General features: G+C 54.0%; 2 protein-coding genes and 1 long non-coding RNA gene across 8 annotated transcripts in view; 1 reads left to right on the plus strand and 2 right to left on the minus strand.

Annotated features, from left to right (window-relative positions):
- LOC136793118 (uncharacterized) overlaps positions 1–19,992 on the plus strand; it is a 44,877-nt gene that overhangs the window by 22,808 nt on the left and 2,077 nt on the right. The window lies entirely within an intron of this gene.
- The window catches only part of ZDHHC7 (zinc finger DHHC-type palmitoyltransferase 7), a 30,097-nt gene that overhangs the window by 4,144 nt on the left and 5,961 nt on the right, over positions 1–19,992 (minus strand). For 3 of the 5 annotated variants that reach the window (XM_067020275.1, XM_067020276.1, XM_067020277.1), the window contains 4 exons: positions 10,247–10,404; positions 7,264–7,351; positions 4,166–4,487; positions 481–605 (listed from right to left, as the gene is read on the minus strand). In XM_067020275.1, coding sequence (XP_066876376.1) covers positions 481–605; positions 4,166–4,480 — 440 coding nt within the window. In that variant the 5' untranslated portion in view covers positions 4,481–4,487; positions 7,264–7,351; positions 10,247–10,404. The remainder of the gene's footprint in view (positions 1–480; positions 606–4,165; positions 4,488–7,263; positions 7,352–10,246; positions 10,405–19,992) is intronic. The other 2 variants (XM_059045519.2, XM_067020278.1) reach the window with 1 other exon arrangement.
- On the minus strand, positions 653–2,393 carry LOC136793062 (uncharacterized). Its single transcript, XM_067019591.1, has 3 exons — positions 2,362–2,393; positions 1,894–2,234; positions 653–1,660 (listed from the first exon to the last, which is right to left on the minus strand). The coding sequence occupies exons 1-3, from the start codon at positions 2,391–2,393 to the stop codon at positions 1,059–1,061; spliced, it is 975 nt and encodes a 324-aa protein (XP_066875692.1). The 3' UTR covers positions 653–1,058.

Genomic DNA, 19,992 nt, shown 5'->3' on the forward strand with positions numbered 1-19,992 from the left:
GCTCGGGCTGCACCGGGGAAGGGTTCCCTCCAGGGGTGGGCCCTCACCAGGCCCTGGGGAAGCCGTGCCTGCAGTAGTGGGGGGCCCCAGCCCCAAGTAAGGGGTTACAGCCGTGGTGGGTCTGTGGCTACTGGGGAAGGCGTCCCTCCCGTGGGGGGTACTCAGGCCTCCCTGGGGGGCAGGGATTCCAGCAGTGCTCAGTGCTCTGGCTGCCCTGGGGGAAGGGGTCCCTGTAGCAGGGGTTGCTCTCGCTGAATCAGGGAAGGGGTCCCTCCGGTGATGGGCGCGCGGGCTTCCGCGGGGCAGGGCTCCCAGCACTGGTGGGTGCACCGGCTGCCGCAGATAAGGGGTCCCTGCGACGCTGGGTGCTCTGGTTGCCCCGGCAAAGGAGTCCCTTCAGTAGTGGGCGCTCGGGCCGCCCTGGGGAAGGGGTCCCTGCAATGACGGGCCCTCGGGTTCCCCTGGGGGAGGCCGCCATACCTGCAGTGGTGGGCGCGCTCGGGCTTGACACAGCAGCACTTGGGGCACTTGTAGATCACTTCTCCAGGCTTCAGCTGCAAACTCGCCATGTATTCTTTAGTAGCATTCCCTTTGGGTACTGCCCCCTATGGTTTAATAACAATGTATTTTAGCGGGGGGCCGGGGGGGAGGTTAAAGAACATTAGTAAATTTAGGGATTAGTCTTGGGTGTCATAGATCAGGATATAATTTATAATGCTGTAGTTGCCACTTACGTGAAAAATACCTGTTACTCAGGCAGGACCGGAAGTTTTATTTTTCATGAAAAATAACATATGCTTTAAAATGAATTCAAAACATAGAGTGCGTCATCCTTCGTGAGGTGAGTCACCCGGGTTTTGCGAAGCCACTCCAGCCCCAGGGCAGCTGGCGTCCCCAGCCCCGAGCACACCTCCTGGGCAGGGTTCCCCTGATAAGCACACCCACAGGCTTCCTATCAGCTGCAGCAGGGGAGCGCTGAACAAAGCAATCTCAAAAAGGACTTTATCTCGTGTGTTTACAGTTATGTAATGCATCTCTGCCAGCCTCCTGAGGAGCCGTCACACACAAGCCCTGCCCCCCATCTGGCCCCGGGGCAGGAGCAGGGGGGCTGCAGGAGCCCTGAGCGCCGGGGGAGCTTGAGAGGGACGAGGAATCTGGAAATGGGGCCAGAGCCGGAGCGCCCCATGCGCGGGGCGGCGGCGGGCCCGAGTGGGTCGCGAAGGGGGAGGAGTTGTTCTTTGGGCAGTGGAGATCACGTCTGGAAGGTCATTCTGGGCCCCGTGGCCTGTGGACTGGGAACAAGGCCAGGACCCCGTTGCTGTGCCCCACGGAGCCCGTCCATCCTTCACACAGAAATGCACGCTTCTGGAGAAGGAGCCCCACTGGGAGGTGCAGAGCAGGGGTGCAGCGACGAGGAGAGCACGGGGAGACGGCAGGCACACCGCTGTCAGCAGGAGCTGCGCTGGAGCTCCTGAAAGCCCACTGCCTGGCTGGACGGGAGCCCGGGCCGACACGCACGTCTGCAAAGCCCAGCAGGCGCGTGTGGAGACCCGGGACCGGTGGCTCCAAGGCCCCCGGGGAGACGGACAGGCGGCACTGTCTCCAGCAGGAGTGAGGCCGCACAAGGTGCCGGGGGGTTCGGGGCGGAGCACAGGAAGGGCTGCAGGCAAAAAGGGAAGGTTCACTGCCCGACCCTCCCCTGCGGCTGACCGCCTTTTGATCGATCAGCTCCCTGATCCATCAAATGTCAGAGACCCCGTCTTCCTTTCTGCTCCCCCGTCAAAGTACCAATAACCCTTCTCAAGACGCAACCCAAGCCAGAGCCAATCCTAGCAAAGACTGACTGTTCCTACTGGCTTAGTAAAAGGACGTCCAGCAGAGAACTGGCCTCACCCCGGGTGGCGTGATGGCTCTCGTTCAGCCCAGACCGGACCCCGCGTTGAAGGTGATCTGCACAGGGGAGAAAGCAGCCGCCCCGATGGGAGGACGGAGCGGACGCCCGCCCCCGCTGGCCACGCAGCCCCCCACACTGTGCGTTTGGAACCCAACGCTCCCAATTCCCTCCGGTGTGAGGGCCACCGTCTTCACTAGGCGGCAGAGGGCCAGGATGCCGGGAAGGACGGGGCTGTCTGGGGGCTCGGTCGGCCTCTCCCCTGCCTCCTCCCCCACAGCTTCCCCACCCAAGTCCCAACGCCTGCCCGCGGCTCCTTACACCCCGCTGGGTGCCCTCGGTTCTATCCACACCGACTCCCGCTGGTTTCTATAACTTGCCACTGGAGTCCTGACGCGTGACATGGCGGAAACAGTGACATCCAGATGTCAAGAGGGAGGGCTTGAACGGACGGTTCTCCAAAGACCTACAAGTGGCCGAAAAGCCTAGCGTCGTTAGTCATCAGGGAAACGCACATCAAAACACACCGAGGTATCACCTCACAGCCATCAGGATGGCGCTCATCAAACACGTGACCAGCGCCGCAGCCGCCACGGCCAGCCGCCCTCAGCCAGCTCAAGGCAGCGTGAGCACGTGACCCGGTAATTCCACTCCCGGGTCTCCACCCAAGAGAAACGACACGTGGGTCCGCACAGACCCGGCGCACAGATGTTCGCGGCAGAACTGTCCATAACAGCCAGAAAGTGGGAAGAAGCCCGATGGCCTCCAACTGATGACGGCGATAAGCAAAACGGGGCCCAGCGCCCCGTGGAACAGCCTTCCGCCGAGAAGAGGAACAAAGCCCCGACGGTGCTCGGTGTGGACGAGCCCTAGAAACCTCGCGCTGAGCGAAGGAAGCCGGACGTCAAGGCCACGTATCCTTGTCTGAGTCCACCTACGTGATCTGTCCAGAACAGGCCCGGCCAGAGACAAAAAGTACGTCAGCGGTTGCCTGGCGCTGGGGGACCTGGGGGGTCGGGGCAGTGACGGCTAAGGGGTGCAGGGTTTCTTTTCTGGGTGATGAAAATGTCTAAAATGACCGCGGTGATGTGAATACAGGAAAATCATCGAACTATACGCTGCAAAAGGGTGAATTCTGTGGAATGTGAATTAAATTGCGATTAAAAAATGCTTGCATCCAGGACTCACACCCTCCCCCACCTCACACTCCGGCCCCCAGCGCTTCCGGCCAGCTTCTGGGCAGCAAGCTGGGCAGCGAGCAAGTGAAGCGAACACGCCCACCGGGAGGAGAGGCCACGCGCTGCGCTGCACACGCCTGCTACCCGGCCCCCGGCTCCTGGGGCTTCCTGAACAAGAGCTCTGAGGCCTCCTCCCGCGGGAGAGGGGCTGCAGCAGGAGCGGGACCGCGGGGGGAGGGAGGCCTACACGGGTCAGAAGACACAAGCACTGTGAGGAGAGGGGCCCGGCCGGGTAGCCCTCCCTCCCCCGGCCCCACCGGGCACACCGCAGCCTGGCACCTGGGCACCGATGCGGTGGCCTCCTCGCCGAAACACCTACAAACGATGGACCCAGCCCCGTTTTCAACACGCAGGAAGACGGCGGACACTAGCAGGGCTCTTCCTACAGAGAACTGAAAGGTAACAGCTAACCTCCAGCCCAGAGAAGTTAAAGGAGTTGCCTGTGATCAAAAGACAACTGGAAAGATTCGTAAAGCGGTGAAACCTAGATGCCGCGTCACTCAGCTTTCAGTCCACACTTTAGAGAAACAAAGTATTTAAACTAGAAAGGGGGACTTCCCCGGCAGTCCAGAGCCTAAGGCTCCGTGCTCCCAATGCAGGGGGCGTGGGCTCGATCCCTGGTCCGGGAGCTAGATCCCACACGCCACAACTAAAGATCCCGCAGGCTGCAACGAAGATCCTGCAAGCAGCAAAGATCCCACGCGCAGCAACTAAGACCCAGCACGGCCAAATAAATAAATAGATACTTAAAAGTAAAATAAACTAGGAAGGATTTCAGGCATTGTTCAGTACACTTTCTTCGTCTGGATAAACAGCTCAGTGGAATGTCTTCCACGATTTCCGTGACTATACCGTGACATCACCTCTCTCTGGGCGCTGGGTTCTCTCCAGCGAAGCCATGAACGACGCCGGCAGCCTGCGTCCAGGAACTCGCGAAGCCCGAGGCTACGGGAGCACGAGGCCCTGCGCCCGGCGCCGTCGGCGCCTCCCCAGCCCAGACCCGGCCGAAAACCCCAGCAAGAGGGCGGGTACTCACGGGGTCGGTGAGCATGGTCCTCAAGTGAGAGGACAGGGCAAGCACCGCCAGGCAGTTAAAAACGACCCCGTTGACCACGGAGTACCAGAAGTCTTCGGAAGGCAGCAGCATGACAAACGTCACCACGAAGTCCGCGTACACGACCAGCAGCCACGTCACGACAGCACAGATCATGCCGCAGCCGTCGCGGATGAACCAGACCCTGTCGGCCACGTCGGCCTCGGAAGAAGAGGAGGAAGCAGAGTCGTAGGTGTCATTTTCGGTCAGGAGAGGGTGATGTTCGACGTCCCGCAGCCGGTGTCCTGATGACGGCATGGTCTCCCTGGAGGGGCACGGGACACAGCTGGTGAGGCTCCCGGGGACAGACGGTCACCTGCGGCCGGCCCCGGCCACACTGCACAAGGACGACGCGGGGCCGCAGCTAGACACCCTTGGCACCCAGGCTCCAAGCCCAGGGGAGGCGAGGCCCCGTCCACGGTGCCGAGGCCCGACGGCCCGCGGCGCACACACGCCAGCGGCTGATGAGAGGCTGACAGCCAGGAGGCTCTTTCGCTGCTCGTTTCCACCCCGGCCACGACCCCAGAGCCCACAGTTCTCGCCTGACTCTTCCCCGTTTCACTGAGTTCTTCACTCTCACTTCTCCCTCGTTCTAACGGTGACAGCGTGCGACCGTGTTTTTGAGGCAGTCTTCTGTAACTCTGTGCTGTTTCTAGAACGCCCTTCCTCTTTCAGTCTTCTAACAGTTTCCTTCACTTATGTTCTTTCGACAACTCTCCCATATTTCCTAAAGTACCTGATACCCCAGAACACATAGGGTCAGAAACTAAAGGAAAACTTACACTTTTCCTAGCAAACATTTTGCTGCTTCTTTAAACCTATAACCTCCTCTCATCAGTGTCTGATATGAGTAGTAATACTCACAATAAAGAAAGAAAGGGAAACAGAGTCAGTTCATTTGGCCTTGTTGTTCCTGCAGGGGATGGAAAAACACTGAGAGCACTTTATCAAACGACCCGAGGGCTTTCTCCACTCAGGCACGGCTGGGGTCGGGTCTGCTACAACTGATTCACAGCACCGGCTTTGGAATCTTGGCATTACTTTCAAAACATTTACTGAATGAATGAATTTGCTGATGAGAGTTCCTTCTGCAAACATTTTGCAGAATTCCCTCTTGATACAAAGATACTGACCGGTACAAGACAAATGAAATTGTTCCCTGCAGTCTGCTCTTAGAGCAGACCAACACAGCTTTAAGATTACTGAGGTGAAGAAACTGAAGATAAGAATTTGGGCAGCCCCGAACCAGCTGTTTCTTCCGCCAGCGCAAACCGGACCCGACGGCGGCCTTCCTGCCGAGGCCTCTGCAGAGCCCCTTCCCTCCGCAGAGGCCACCCGCCCTACAGCACCCGAAGCTTCTCTCTGCCAGGCAAGTCAGCCTGCAGAGACAGTCCTCCTTGCTCGGAGGAGCACTCTGCAAAGGGACTCTGAACACCAGGCCCGGCTATCCGCGGAGGGTGCTGGAGCGCGGCCCCGTCCACACCACCGTAAAGCCGGGTGCCGTCAGGGGGCTGAGACCCTCTGGGAGGAGGACCAGCTCGGCAGCTCCACGGGCAGTGCACTCAGCACTCCCTACCTCGAGAGGGCGTCTGTGTCTCGGCCCCTGCCTGGCTGTCAGCCCTCGTGGGAAAGGCCTGGGTCTCCTCTCCGGGCTCCCCGTCGGTGCCCGCACGCCCCTGGGCTCACGGCAAGTGCGCATCTGTTTACAGGCAGACGCAACAAGGAGAACTGGTCCCCGTCTCAGATCCAGAGGGTGGCCTAGTGATGGCCGTGGAAGTTTTTCAGTGACTCATAAATGTTCATCAAAGCCTTAAGCTGAACAACTCCTCTGACCAGAACCCCTCTGCTCTATGGCTACTTCTCAGGTCAGACGCTTCCTATGAGAAATGGGTGCCCGCCCGCTGGGCAGTGAGCAATCGCTGCGGGGCCATGTGTGCGGAGACAGGCTAGCTTTTTGTCAGAGCACACTTGTGCAGCCTGAGTTCTGCCTAGAAATCAGGACCCGAGTCTTCTGGACGCCTGCCCCAGTCCCGATTAACCTCCCTGGCTGAGGCACTGGTGACAGCAGCCGCAGGCCTCCCCCGGGGGTGCAGATGGCAGCTCTATTTGTGAGGAAGGGTGACCGCACACATACCAACCCCAGTGGGCGGGGAGGGACCCAGTGGGCGGGGAGGGACCTTCCCAGAAGCATGTTAGGATAGCGAGGCATCACGCCTGTACGCATCAGAGCCGAATTTGTAAAATCCACTAGAAGGCAAAGGGAAAACAATCTGATACCCAAAAGTCACTTCATTTGCAAGAAAGCAATCGATGAACAGGGCGAGGTTACGCTGAACACATTCGGTTATCTGTCATCAAGCGCAGGCACCTTCCGCTGAGTCACAGCACTTACACTTCATTAATGCAACAGGAAGGGAGGGGAGGAAATGAAGAAACAATTCCTTTACACTCAACTAATCTAAAAATGCTGGGAACACAAGAGCAAATGGCATGGCAACTGGCGATGCGAAGCCAGGGCGAGGGCACAGCCTCACTCTGTGCTGATACCCCTCACTGGCGACTGATGCCCTGCGAGATCGCGTCTGAAAGAACCCTGAAAGCGCCGGGCGCCGACAGACGTGTTTTCTACTTAAATGCCCGTTTAATGGGATTCTGTCTACACTCCCGAACCCGAGCTGTCTACCCTCCTGTTAAATCAGGCCCCGTCTCCCAGAACACTAAGAGCAACGCTGCGGACCTCCACTGTTTACGGGACAGCCACCCAAGCAAAGCCCTTCCAGCGGTTTACACTTGAGAACGCCCCTCGGCTTGTAATAGCTGCTAATAACTGATTACGTCCCTTCATGGAGTCTTCCTCCAGGGACACACTCTCCTTTCAGCACAGCCGGTAAGCGAACCAAAGACAAGACGTGAAGAAAAAGATTTACTTGTCACCATTAACCATGCGAGCTGCCCGTATTTGCCTTTTCAAAGGTGTGCAAGCCAGTGTCAGCCGGGAGAGAGGACACAGTGATTAGAGACCTAAGTAAACCATCACTTACCTCACAAATTATTTTTAGACATCACTTGAACATTTTGTGCCTTTTCTTCAGGACCTTAAGGTGCGCATACTGTCCTATGTGATAGGATCTGAAAGATAATAAAGTCTGATTAGAAAAGTGACTTATTTTATGACCAAAGTGCACACTAATTCTTACAGCGTGATTAACTTTTGGAGCACATGTAACCAATGTGACGCTTCACACCTAAAGTTCCGTTACAAAGAACTATCTTTAACTATGAAATCACGACTCCTCTAGGTTTTCGTCACTGGTAAACTGACAATCCTGAAAATTAAGTAGTTTATTTTAAACCTGTGCGTTTTACCCTCTTGTTACTTTAGCCCTGGTTTTAAATACAAATCTCTAAGCCAGAGTCCCTGAGAAAGAGCCCCAGGGATAATCCAGACCAAATCTGGCCAACATGCGTTTCAACAGGCAACAACTGTTGGTTCACCAGCCACAGCAGAGGAATTACAGAAAAAACGAGAAAGAGGTGAGAGGTGCACCAGGCCCCGCGGGGGGAGGGTGCCTCGGGGGAAGGGGAACGGGGCACAAAGGAGCCGGTGGAATGGGTGAGGTGCGTCCCCGTCTGGCAGCATCTTCCGCTGGGCTCACTGGCGGGCGGGCAAGCAGACATAGCCTCCCTAGAAGCACTCAGCTGGCCCAAGAAAAAAGGCCGGAAGACACCAAGGTGTGGGGTGTCCCCCTCCCAAAGAGGTCAGATTGCTGCCAGGTTTCCCTAAAACCAGGGCCGCCAGAGGACAAAGGACCATGGACGCAGACACCCCACGCAGACGCTCCCGGTACGTCTCCTTCTTAAGTGTGAACCAAGGGCCGACGGATGTTCTGGAGAAAGCTCACACGGGCCTCATGCGAGAGCCCCAGAAAGAAAAGAGAGGGAGGGATGCAGAGCAGGCGCGATGCACAGAGAAGAAAACTTCAGGAGAAACGAGAGGCTCCGCATCTGCGAGACAGAGAGGAGCGTTCTGAGAGCTCCCTCGTTAGAGAAAAATAAAAATGCGACGGTAGAATTTTTTCATCTCACAGACAGGATTGGAAGAGAGAATGGGGAAATTTCCCAGAAAGGAGAACTGAACAACAAAGGGGACGGGGGAAGGATGAGCCTGGAGTGTGGGATTAACGTAACACACTGCTATGCAGAAAAGAGAACCAACAAGGACCTGCTGTAGAGCGCAGGGAACTCTATTCCATACGATACCTTATCATCACCCGTACTGGGGAAGAATCTGGAAAAGAATAGCTATACATAAACACAGGACTGAATCAGCCTGCTGTACACCTAAAACTCACACAACACTGAAAATCAACTAAACAAACAAAAAGACAAAGACCTTAGGAGAGAAAATAAAATGGCATCAGAGGACCAATCCAGGAGGTCCGTCCCCCGGGCAAGACGCCCTTCCTCTGCCCAGCTCCATGGCCGCCCAGGCCCGCGGCCCCACGTGCCTCGCAGCCTGTCCGCCCTCTTTGCATCTGATGTCCTTCCGACGTAACGTGTTTCTCTCAGCAAACCCTCAGGTGGTGTCTGTTTTCTGAAACCAAGACCCCTGACTGGGACACCAGGGGGCTGGCGTGGAGGACTGGGGGGGTCGGGGTGGGCAGGGATGGCTCCCCGCCCTGGCGCTCCTCGCCGCCTCCTGACCGGGAGCGCCCCTCCGCCGGGCCCGGCTCCGCTGCCAGCCTCCCCAGGACCCGTCCTCCCTCCACAAGGACCTGGAGCACCTCCCCGCACCCCTGCACACCCGAGGCTCCCCAGCCTGTCTGTGGCTCCGAGTCCCCTCTGAGCTTTTCGGTAACAAATGTGGCCGTGAGCCACAAGCCGCTTAAACTAACGGAGGTGACTTTTAAAACATGGCATTTATAGACGTACACGTACGTATATATGGGAACTTTATTCAGATATCTACGCAGCAGCCCACAGCTTTAAATGCCAGATGACATGCTGAACCAGTCAGTAATGCCTCACTACGCCTCGTAATACTTTCAACTTTTCACTCACGTTCATTGTGACTATTTTCCAGTGAGCTGGTTGGCACTGTTTTAAGAGAAAACCGGCTTTCTGCACAACACAGCACCGCCCATCGCAGCCCTCAGGTCTACAGCAGGGTCTCTACAGCGAGGCCAAATCCCCAGTCACTTTTATAAATTTCAGAAAATAGCCAACATGGCCACCACCTTGGGAAGCGGCCTGGCACTTCCGCAGAGTTAAACCAACACCCGCCCCGTGACTCGGCAATTCCACTTCTGCGTATATTCACCTCAAGGTGAGTGTGAGCACAGAACAGGTACAGAAGTGTTCGCCGCTGCCCCGTTCGTTACAGAACGCAAACAGCCCGCGCCAGGAGACGCAGAGACGAACCCTGGTATGTTCGTACGAGGGCACGCTAAAACGGGTGGCCGGATTGCGGATACATGCCGCGGCGTGGGTAAATCTCAAAAAATCACGCTATACGTACAGTAGGCGTCTATCTCCATGGCACTCTAAACCAGGCGAAGCTAATTTGTTTTGAAAGAAATGAGCACGGGGTTGGGGCACAGGGGCAGTGGCGGAGGGCCCGAGGTAACTTTCGGAGCCGGCGGACAGGGCAGCAGGCTACATGGGCACACACGCCGTCAGACCAAATTCAACGAGCTGTTAAACTTATACACTTGAAATTGTGCATTTCACTGTACGTTAACTATGCCCCAATTAAAAAATGAACAGGAGAAAAAATAACCGGCACAGGCACACGTGCAGGTGTAAAGGGGTGTAGTAACAGCCAAGTTCTCAGTGCTGCTGAAGCCGTTCTCTCCCTACAGACACTGCCTTCCGAGCCAGACCCCGTCTCGGCTTTTACTTTTAATAGTATCTTGGGGCAAGTGTCTCAAACTCTTCCCCTCACTGTTTTCCCCGTGTCTATAAACAGAAAATGCATTTCTCATAAACAAACTGAAAACAAGTAAACAAAAGACATCAACATACTTTGGTGATCAGCTGCTACAAAAAAGAAGAATGAAGGTCCGATGATTTTCACTGTCGCAATACAAGGAAAGGTCTTCCCTAGAGTCTGGTATTCACGTGGACCTTAAAACACCGCTGAAACTCGTCACTGCTTTACTATTCATATGCCCACTGCCGACCTGCAAGAAACAGGAACGAGCACATCTCTGCTTCAGGCACAGAAGCAGCATGTGAGGCAAACACAGGCCGTGAGATGTGCTGAATTCAAACGTGGCGGCCGGGCCTCCAAGCTGCAGACTCCACTGCAGGCCCACGTCAGGCTCCGTGGACAGGCCCTCAGTCCACGAGGGCTCGCTCGTGGGAGAGAGAGAGGCGGGGACCAGCCTGGTAAACGGTGTGCTCCGTGTTATCCCCAGTGGCAGGCAGAGGGCGGTGAGGGAGAGAGAGGACAATCGCTTATCCCATCCAGAGGAACCGGAAAAGCGTCAGTCAGGACGACAGCAGGAGTGAGCCCACGGGACAGGCAAGATCCGCAGGAGAGAGGACAGCGCGAGAGGCACAGAGGCTGCAAGGGGGAACCCGCGGGCTGCAGGGCCCCGGGCAGGCAGGGCAGGCGAGGCCAGGGCCCCCGCACGAAGCTCTGCGGAGGCCAAGCTAGGCAGCCTGCAACTCCGTACGTCATCCTGCTGCGAAGGGAGACCGGAACTTCGGTCAACAGACAAATGTTTTAGAAAGATAACTGGTGACAAACTAAGATTAGGATGGGAGGAGGAAGACGGGCAACCGGGAGGCGGCTGCCACGCCCCAGAGCAGAGCTGACAGAGGCAGCGCCAGGAGGGGAGCAGCGGCCCGAAGGGGACGGGCAGGGGTTAGGAGCGGGAAGGCTGGCTGGAGCAGTCAACACACAAAGGGGGCGGGACCTTTTCCCAGCAGTTTCCGTAAAGAGCCAAGAGCTTGCAGACTGGGTGGTGAGAAAATTAAAGAAGCAAAATTGTTTAAATGTGGTTAAGTGACGGACATATGTAGCTGGAAGGGAAAAACAATTTTTCAATTTCCCCGCTTACGTATTATCTCATTTAAAGCTAAGATGGGACTTCCCTGGTGGCGCAGTGGTTGAGAATCCGCCTGCCAATGCAGGGGACACGGGTTCGTGCCCCGGTCCGGGAAGATCCCACATGCCACAGAGCAACTAAGCCCATGCACCACAACTACTGAGCCTGCGCCCTAGGGCCCACAAGCCAAAACTACTGAGCCCACGAGCCACAACTACTGAAGCCCACACACCTAGAGCCCGAGCTCCACAACAAGAGAAGCAACCACAGTGAGAAGCCCGCGCACCGCAACGAAGAGTAGCCCCCGCTCTCTGCAACTAGAGAAAGCCTGCATGCGGCAATGAAGGCCCAATGCAGCCAAAAATAAATTAATTAATTAAAAAAAAATAAAGCTACGATGAACCTTTCAACAAGACAAAATTCTATTTATTGTGTAAACTGACTTCATCTTCACTGGCTCCCAATAAATAGAATTAACGTGGCTTCTGCAACGAATTTTAATTTGTGTAACAAATGACTGCTTTGTCCAAGTATTTAATTGATGTGATACCTTGTTTTCATTTTATATAAAAGCCTTTAGGGCTTCCCTGGTGGCGCAGTGGTTGAGAATCCGCCTGCCGATGCAGGAGTCACAGGTTCGTGCCCCGGTCCGGGAAGATCCCACGTGCCGCGGAGCGGCTGGGCCCGTGAGCCGTGGCCGCTGGGCCTGCGCGTCCGGAGCCCGTGCTCCACAACGGGAGAGGCTACAACAGTGAGAGGCCCGCGTATCACCAAAAAAAAAAAAAAAAAAAAAAAAAAAAAAAGCCTTTATACTGGTCCAATAATAAATATATTAGTAAAATAAATAATAAATAAGAGGACGGGACCAAGAGGGCGGAGTAGGACGAGGAGCTCACCTTCTCCCACAAAAACACTGAAAATACATCTACAAGTGGAACGACACCCAGAACAGCTACTGAGCGCAGGCAGAAGACCTCAGACTTCCAAAAGGGCAAGAAAACCTCCACGTAACCAGGTGGAACAAAAGATAAAAGAAAAAGAAAGGAATGTAGACGGGGCCTGCACGCCAGGCAGGGAGCTGTGCATCCTGGGAAGTCCCCTCGCCGGCGAGGAGATCAGCCTGGACAGGCGGGGAGCATCGCAGCCTCGCAGGAGAGCATAGCAACCAGCGCGCAAGGCAACACAGAGCGACCTGCACAGAAGGTCGGCGCCGCCAGCCTGAGACGCTCATCTGTCAGTGCTGCAGCTCAGGCTTCGGAGGCCAGACCCAGGGAGAGTACCGCGGCGGATGCACCGAGACAGGCTGGCCTGCGGCAACTGAGGGTGTGCCCCGGGGGAAGCCTGGGCCTGTCAGAGCGCCGAGGCGAGGTACTGAGGGGTGCACGAGGAGAGGGGAGGGACTACCATAAGAGCTTCTTTCCCTACGAGCGCTGCCGGGCAACAGGACACTGCCTACAGGAGCTCTGGGGGCGGGCGCGGGTCGCTGCCGCCATCGTGGACTCCAGAGGCAGGCACAGGCCACCGCTACGAGCCCTGCGAGCGGTCGCCAAGAGCTGCCCCCGCCATCCCAGTAGCGCACAAGGGCGGCTGCAGCTGCGCACCCCATATCAAGGGAGTAAAAGCCAGCACGTGCTGAGGAAACAGACAGCAAGCGTCCAAACTAAAAGCAGCGCCTCAATTCTGGAAAAGATGGCGGAGTAGAAGGATCGAGCTCACCTCCTCTCACGAAAACAGCAACATCACAACTGCTGAACAATCGTCGACAAAAAAGACTGAAACCTACCAAAAAAGATACTTTACGTTCAAAGACAAAAAAGAAGTCACGATGAGACGGTAGGCTAGGTGCTTTCGTGCCAAGACAATTAACAAAATGGCGATAAGAACATACATATAATTACCTAAAATTTAATGGGATTCGTAATGGATACAAAAACAAGACCCGTATATAGGCCGTCTACAAAAGACCCACTTCAGACCCAGAGACATGTGCAGACTGAAAGTGAGGGCATGGAAAAAGGTATGCCATGCAAATGGAAATCAAAAGAAAGCTGGAGCAGCAATACTCTTAGCAGACAAAGTAGACTTTAAAATAAAGACTGTTACAAGAGACAAAGAAGGACACTACATAATGAACAAGGGACCAATCCCAGAAGAAGATATAACCATTGTAAATATATGTGCATCCAACATAGGAGCATCTCGATATATAAGGCAAATGCTAACAGCCATAAAAGGAGAAATCGACAGTAACACAATAATAGTGGGGAAATGTAACACCCCACTTACATCAATGGACAGATCATTCAGATAGAAAATCAATAAGGAAACACAGGCCTTAAATGACCATGAAACCAGATGGACTTAATTGATATTTATAGAACATTCCATACAAAAGAAGCAAAATACACTTTCTTCTCAAGTGCACGTGAAACATTCTCCAGGACAGATCATACCTTGGGCCACAAATCAAGCCTCAGTAAATTTAACAAAACTGAAATCATATCAAGCATCTTTCCGACCACAGTGCTATGAGATTAGAAATCAATTCGGGGGACTTCCCTGGTGGCGCAGTGGTTAAGACTCTGCGCTCCCAATGCAGGGGACCCAGGTTCGATCCCTAGTCTGGGAACTAGATCCCACATGCATGGTGCAACTAAGAGTCTGCATACCACAACTAAGGACCCGATGCAACCTAATAAACAAACAAATATTTATAAATAAATAAATATTTGTTTATTTTTGGCTGTGTCGGGTCTTCATTGCTGCGCGCGGGCTTTCTCTAGTTGCGGCGAGCGGTGGCTACTCTTCGTTGCAGCGCACGGGCTTCTCACTGCAGTGGCTTCTCTTTGTTGTGGAGCACAGGCTCTAGGTGTGCGGGCTTCAGTAGTTGTGGCACGTGGGCCCAGTAGTTGTGGCTCATGGGCTCTAGAGTACAGGCTCAGTAGTTGTGGTGCACGGGCTTAACTGCTCCACGGCATGTGGGATCTTCCCAGACCAGGGCTTGAACCTGTGTCCCCTGCACTGGCAGGTGGATTCTTAACCACTGCACCACCAGGGGAGTCCCAACAAATATTTAATAAAAAAAAAAAAAAAAAAAAAAGGAAGTCAATTCGGGGAAAAAAACCTGTAAAAAACACAAACACACGAAAGCTAAACAGTATGTTACTAAACAACCAGTGGATCACCGACGATATCAAAGAGGAATTCAAAAAATACCTACAGGTAAGTGACAACAAAAACAAGATGATCCAGAACCTGTGTGACACAGCAGAAGCAGTTCTAAGAGGGAAGGTGGCAGCAATACAGTTTGACCTCAGGAAACAAGAAACATCTCAAACTTAAACTTACCCCTAAAGCAACGAGAGAAGAAAGAACAAATAAAACCCAAAGTTAGTAGAAGGAAAGAAATCACAGGGGCTTCCCTGGTGGTGCAGTGGTTGAGAGTCCGCCTGCCGATGCAGGGGACGCGAGTTCGTGACCCGGTCCGGGAAGATCCCACGTGCCGCGGAGCGGCTGGGCCCGTGAGCCGTGGCCGCTGAGCCTGTACATCCGGAGCCTGTGCTCCACAACGGGAGAGGCCACAGCAGTGAGAGGCCCGCGTACCGAAAAAAAAAAAAAAAAAGAAATCCATAGAAAAACTTAAGATACAAGACATTAATCAAAGGTATATTACAGGGCTTCCCTGGTGGCACAGTGGTGGAGAGTCCGCCTGCCGATGCAGGGGACACGGGTTCGTGCCCCGGTCTGGGAAGATCCCACGTGCCACGGAGTGGCTGGGCCCGTGAGCCGTGGCCGCTGAGCCTGCGCGTCTGGAGCCTGTGCTCTGCAGCGGGAGAGGCCACAACAGTGAGAGGCCCGCGTACCGCAAAAAAAAAAAAAAAAAAGACTCTATGCCTAGTTAAGCCAACTAAACAATCAGATTAAGAAACTATAAACCAAAAGGTCCTGGCATGGTTGCTTTTTTCTTTCTCATTTTATGCTTATTTGAGCCTCTCCCGCAACTACAAAAGCAACATAGGCTCACTTTTTCCGTTTTTAAAGAAGGGTCCCAGTGTGCAGACGCAGGGGCTGACAGAGCAGAGGGACCCTCTTCCCTAGGTGGGGGAGAGGGTACACAGGAGATGGACAAAGCGGAGCTAAAGCAGATCCCACCCCACACGCTGTTGTGAGCGGGCAGGAGGTGGGCTGTGGGTGCTGGAAGCGGAGAAGAGCTGAGGATGGCGACGACTGATATCGGAAAAAGGAAGGGCAGGAGGGGAGGTGGCAAGAGAGAGCTGAAACTCAGCACCGTGGGCCAGACCGCACTGCAACCCCCGGCTCCCAGTAAGCGCCACAACAGCCAGGCCTTTCATCCAAAGCCCTACAGGGGGTTGGGGATTCGCCATGGAGGGCGGGACGAAGGGGAGCAGCCTGAGAAGCCAGGTGACGGAAAACTGCAAGGAACTGGAGGTCCTGGTGCGCAGGCCTGGAGAGTGTGTGTGTGTGTGTGTGTGTGTGTGTGTGTGTGTGTGTGTGTGTGTGTGTGTGTGTGTGTGTGTGTGTGTGTGTGTGTGTGTGTGTGTGTGTGTGTGTGTGTGCGCGTGCGCGCGCGTGTGCAGGCCTGGAGGATGTGCAAGGGGGCCAGGTGGCCCGAGGCTGGTCAGCAGGGGTGTGTGTGCGTGTGCGTGTGTGTGATTTATCCTCTTCAGTGATTCTCCTTGTACATTTTCCATCATTTACTCTAAATTTCATTCTTTCAATTTCTTGATATTTTCTCAACTTAGTATGATGTAAGATAAATAATTATGACCAAAAAATAGGGCTGCAAGGGGAAATTTTAAGAACTCAGAGGAGGTGTCATCCAGGATAACAGTAAGATCTCACAAGTGGCCCCGCAAACGGGCTGCTCTATAGAGCAGAAGGGAGAAGGACAGCACTTCCGTCCCACGCACGTCCCCAACCGGGGTGATAAGTGAGCTAGGACGGGGCCTAGTTAGAGAGGCAGCCTCCTCACTGAAGCTGGTAAGAGAATGGAGCATTCAGGCAGCCTGCCCCAGTGCCTCGGCTCCAGTGCGTGCACTGCCGCTGCAATTATGTTCTCTCCATCAATTTGCAATCACGAAAGATTTAGTTTGTGCTTTCAAACCAGACCAGTAATGTATGCCATATGAACCAGTATTTTCTTCTCAAATTACTGAATCTGAAAAACAGAATATTAACCTTTAGGGGAAAAAACCAACGGAATATTAAGGGAACAAAAGCCAAGTCTCAACAGTGTGCTGGCACACCGTCCATACTGTGAACAGGAAACTTACGTGACCTTTCCAGAAAGGCCTTTCGCACTAAAACAAAACAGGGCAACCTGAGAAACACACAAGGAGCCAAGGCTCTGGGCGCGGAAAGCCAACCTCACGGGCCGGGGGAGGGGGCGACACCGGGCTCTCCCCCATCCCGGCGGGCACTCTCCAGCCTCCTGCCAGGCCCTTCTCCTCCACAGACATCGAAATGTGGCGGTCCTGGGCTGTCCCCTTTAGCTACACGCTCTCCAAATAATCTCACAGGATCTCAGTTCCATGTAGTTAGAAAAGATGCACGTGGGAAACTGCCAAACACATAATGCGTTACTGGGTGTCTCCAATCCGTTTCTCAACAACTCCACGGTGGGGACAAAGCAGAAACCCCTCCACCCACCAAAACCGTTCTGACCCTACCTTCTCGTCTGTATAAATGGCACCACCATCTAGTTGCCAAGGTCAAAAACTGTGGGGCGCGGCAAAGCGTTGCCGCAAAGCAGGGTAGAAAAAGCTGAGTCATCCATCCTGTAGCCAGTGCGCATGCGTTGAGATATGCTAACAAGGTTTTAGAGCAGTAACCAGTCCGAAGGCGACGTGTAATTATGCCTTCGATATGAACCAATCAGAGACTTGCACAGTATCCCGAATCTTATATAGGCAGCTGCCGTTACGGCTGCGGGGTCTTCCTTCCATCTTTCCTCAACCAAGCTGTACTCCAATAAAGTGTGATACGAGAAGAATCTAGCGTGTGGCGACTGTTATTCTGCTGGTCAGACGCAGCTCGCCATAAGTGGTGCCGAAACCCGGGAATCGTTGCACCCCGCATGGAGGACCGATTCAGAACTCGACACACGGAGTGAACCGTCGGAGTGAACCGTCGGTGAGTAGTCCAGTCAGGTAAATTTTCGCTTTCACTTTTGTTCCTTTTGTTGTCCTCGCGTTCTTCCTTTGTGTGTTGTCGGCGTGGCCGAGTGCGCACCCCTGGTCGGTAAACAGTTCGAGTGTTCTCCAGCTGCTTTCAGTAGGAATCGGTGGTATGGGGAATAGCTCATCTGCCGAAACTGCCATTGAGTTTCATGAACCCATTCAAGCCTTATTGAGAGATCGGGGACTTAAGCTGTCACAGAAAGCCATAAACAAGTTATTACAAGATATTGATGGCGCTGCACCCTGGTTTGCAGTGTCTGGCAGCTTGACTGTTCCATCATGGGAAAAACTCGGAAGAGATCTAACTGAGCACAGTAAGCTGGGAGAGCTTTCTCGGTGCACCCTCCCGTTGTGGAGGTTGATACACTCGTGTCTCAAAGGGGGAGGATGTGAGGATATAATTCAAAGGGGACGCAAGGCTCTTAGTATGTATCAAGATAGTGCGTCAGAAGGCGAAAATGTAGGGACTACTGTAAATAGGCCTAAAAATCCAAGAAGAAGAAAAGAAAAACAAGCAGAAAAACAAGGGCCGGCGCCAAGATTGTATCCGCTCTTAGATGAGTTTAAAGCTTTACATTTATCTCAGGAAGAATTGAATCCCAAAGAAGAGGCAGCTTTAGAAGAGGCAGCTGCAGAGTATGAACGGGGACAGTATGGGAGTTCCCCGTGTGCTCGTCCGCCATTATATGCCCCCGCTGCGGCACGAGCTTCCGCGCTTGTATCACTTGCCTTATTTACTATAAATTTTTTGAATGTGCATGATGATGATAAAACTGCTGCAGAGCGTCATGTGGCATTGACTCATAAAGAATATAGTACAGTGATGTGGAAAGATGTATTATCCAACCAATGGAAAGGCCCGGATCGCGTTATTGCTCGATCCAGGGGATCTCTTTGTGTTTCTCCACAGGATCAGGACCCGATTTGGGTGCCGTCAAGATTGACACGGAGCGTGGAAAAGAAACTCGAAAGGGATGCCGAGTGTCGCACGGATGATGCAACAATGGATGATCATGCACTCAATAAAAGCAGAGTGATCGGAAGATTCAAATATTGCGGCTTAATGCTACCAAACTGGAGCCAGTTACTTTCGGGGACTTTACCTCTTGGCTTTCCTCTGCTTTCTCCTTTTTCAAAGAGTGGGTGGGAGTAGCTACGTTTGCAGCCTGCTGCCTGTTTGGGATTGTGCTATGTCTCTGGTTGGTCTGTCGAATTCGTATCCGAGCGCGTCGAGATAAGGTTCTGCTCACTCAGGCGCTTTTGGCTATCGGTGAAGGTGATTCCCCTGCAGCCTAGCTCTCTGCCCTGAATAATCCCAGATGACTGCCCTTGCACGGAGAGGCCTTGCTGCCATTGCACCTCCATAGGGAGCTCTGGTTTTAGGTCTCGACAGCCCTTGCACCCTGCCGCCCTATGATGGCATTGCACGCAGGAGGGTGTCGTAGATGTGCCATCGACAGCCCTTGCACCCTGCCGCCCTGTGATGGCATTGCACGCAGGAGGGTGTCATGGATGTGCCAGTGGAAAACTGCCGTTGAACCGTGAGCACACCATGGTGTGAGCATGTGTACCGGCAAAACTTCACTGTGCTATAGTAAATAAATAAGGGGGAGATGTGGGGCGCGGCAAAGCGTTGCCGCAAAGCAGGGTAGAAAAAGCTGAGTCATCCATCCTGTAGCCAGTGCGCATGCGTTGAGATATGCTAACAAGGTTTTAGAGCAGTAACCAGTCCGAAGGCGACGTGTAATTATGCCTTCGATATGAACCAATCAGAGACTTGCACAGTATCCCGAATCTTATATAGGCAGCTGCCGTTACGGCTGCGGGGTCTTCCTTCCATCTTTCCTCAACCAAGCTGTACTCCAATAAAGTGTGATACGAGAAGAATCTAGCGTGTGGCGACTGTTATTCTGCTGGTCAGACGCAGCTCGCCATAAAAAACCAGGACACACCCTTCATTCCACTCTTTTCCCAACCTCCCCACACCTAACCCGTCAGCAGGTCCCGTGGGCTCGACCTCCAACACCGACCCAGATCGAGGACGCCCCGCGCGGGCAGCACAAGCCAGTGATCCGTTTCCACACTCACCGCCTCTGTGCACCCACTAACCCGCTCCCCGATGAGCACCCAGGGCCAGTTTTTACAGATATAAGTCGGATCCTGCCACTCCCTTACCTATTAAAACCAGCCAATTGCTGCCTCTGTGGTTAGAATAAAACCCAAAGGCCACTCTATGGCTACACCAGCCCTAGCCGGCCCGGGGCCTGTGGAACTCACCTCTTACCTCCCCTCCCACCCGGGCTGTCTCGTTATATCCTCGGCACACCCCAAACTCTGCAAACACTTGTTGAGTGAGAGGAGGAAAAGCAAGAACAAACCCCACAGGCACCGGAAAGGAGTAAGTAAGAGGGTCAAAGTGGGAGGCCTGGGGTGGGGTGGGATGGGATGGGGTCAGACAGTCCGGGGAGCTGAGGGGGAGAAACGTGGACGGGTTAAGGGGGGAGAGGGAGAAGGG

The sequence above is a fragment of the Kogia breviceps genome, chromosome 18, assembly GCF_026419965.1.
Source record: "Kogia breviceps isolate mKogBre1 chromosome 18, mKogBre1 haplotype 1, whole genome shotgun sequence".
NCBI lineage: Eukaryota > Metazoa > Chordata > Mammalia > Artiodactyla > Physeteridae > Kogia > Kogia breviceps.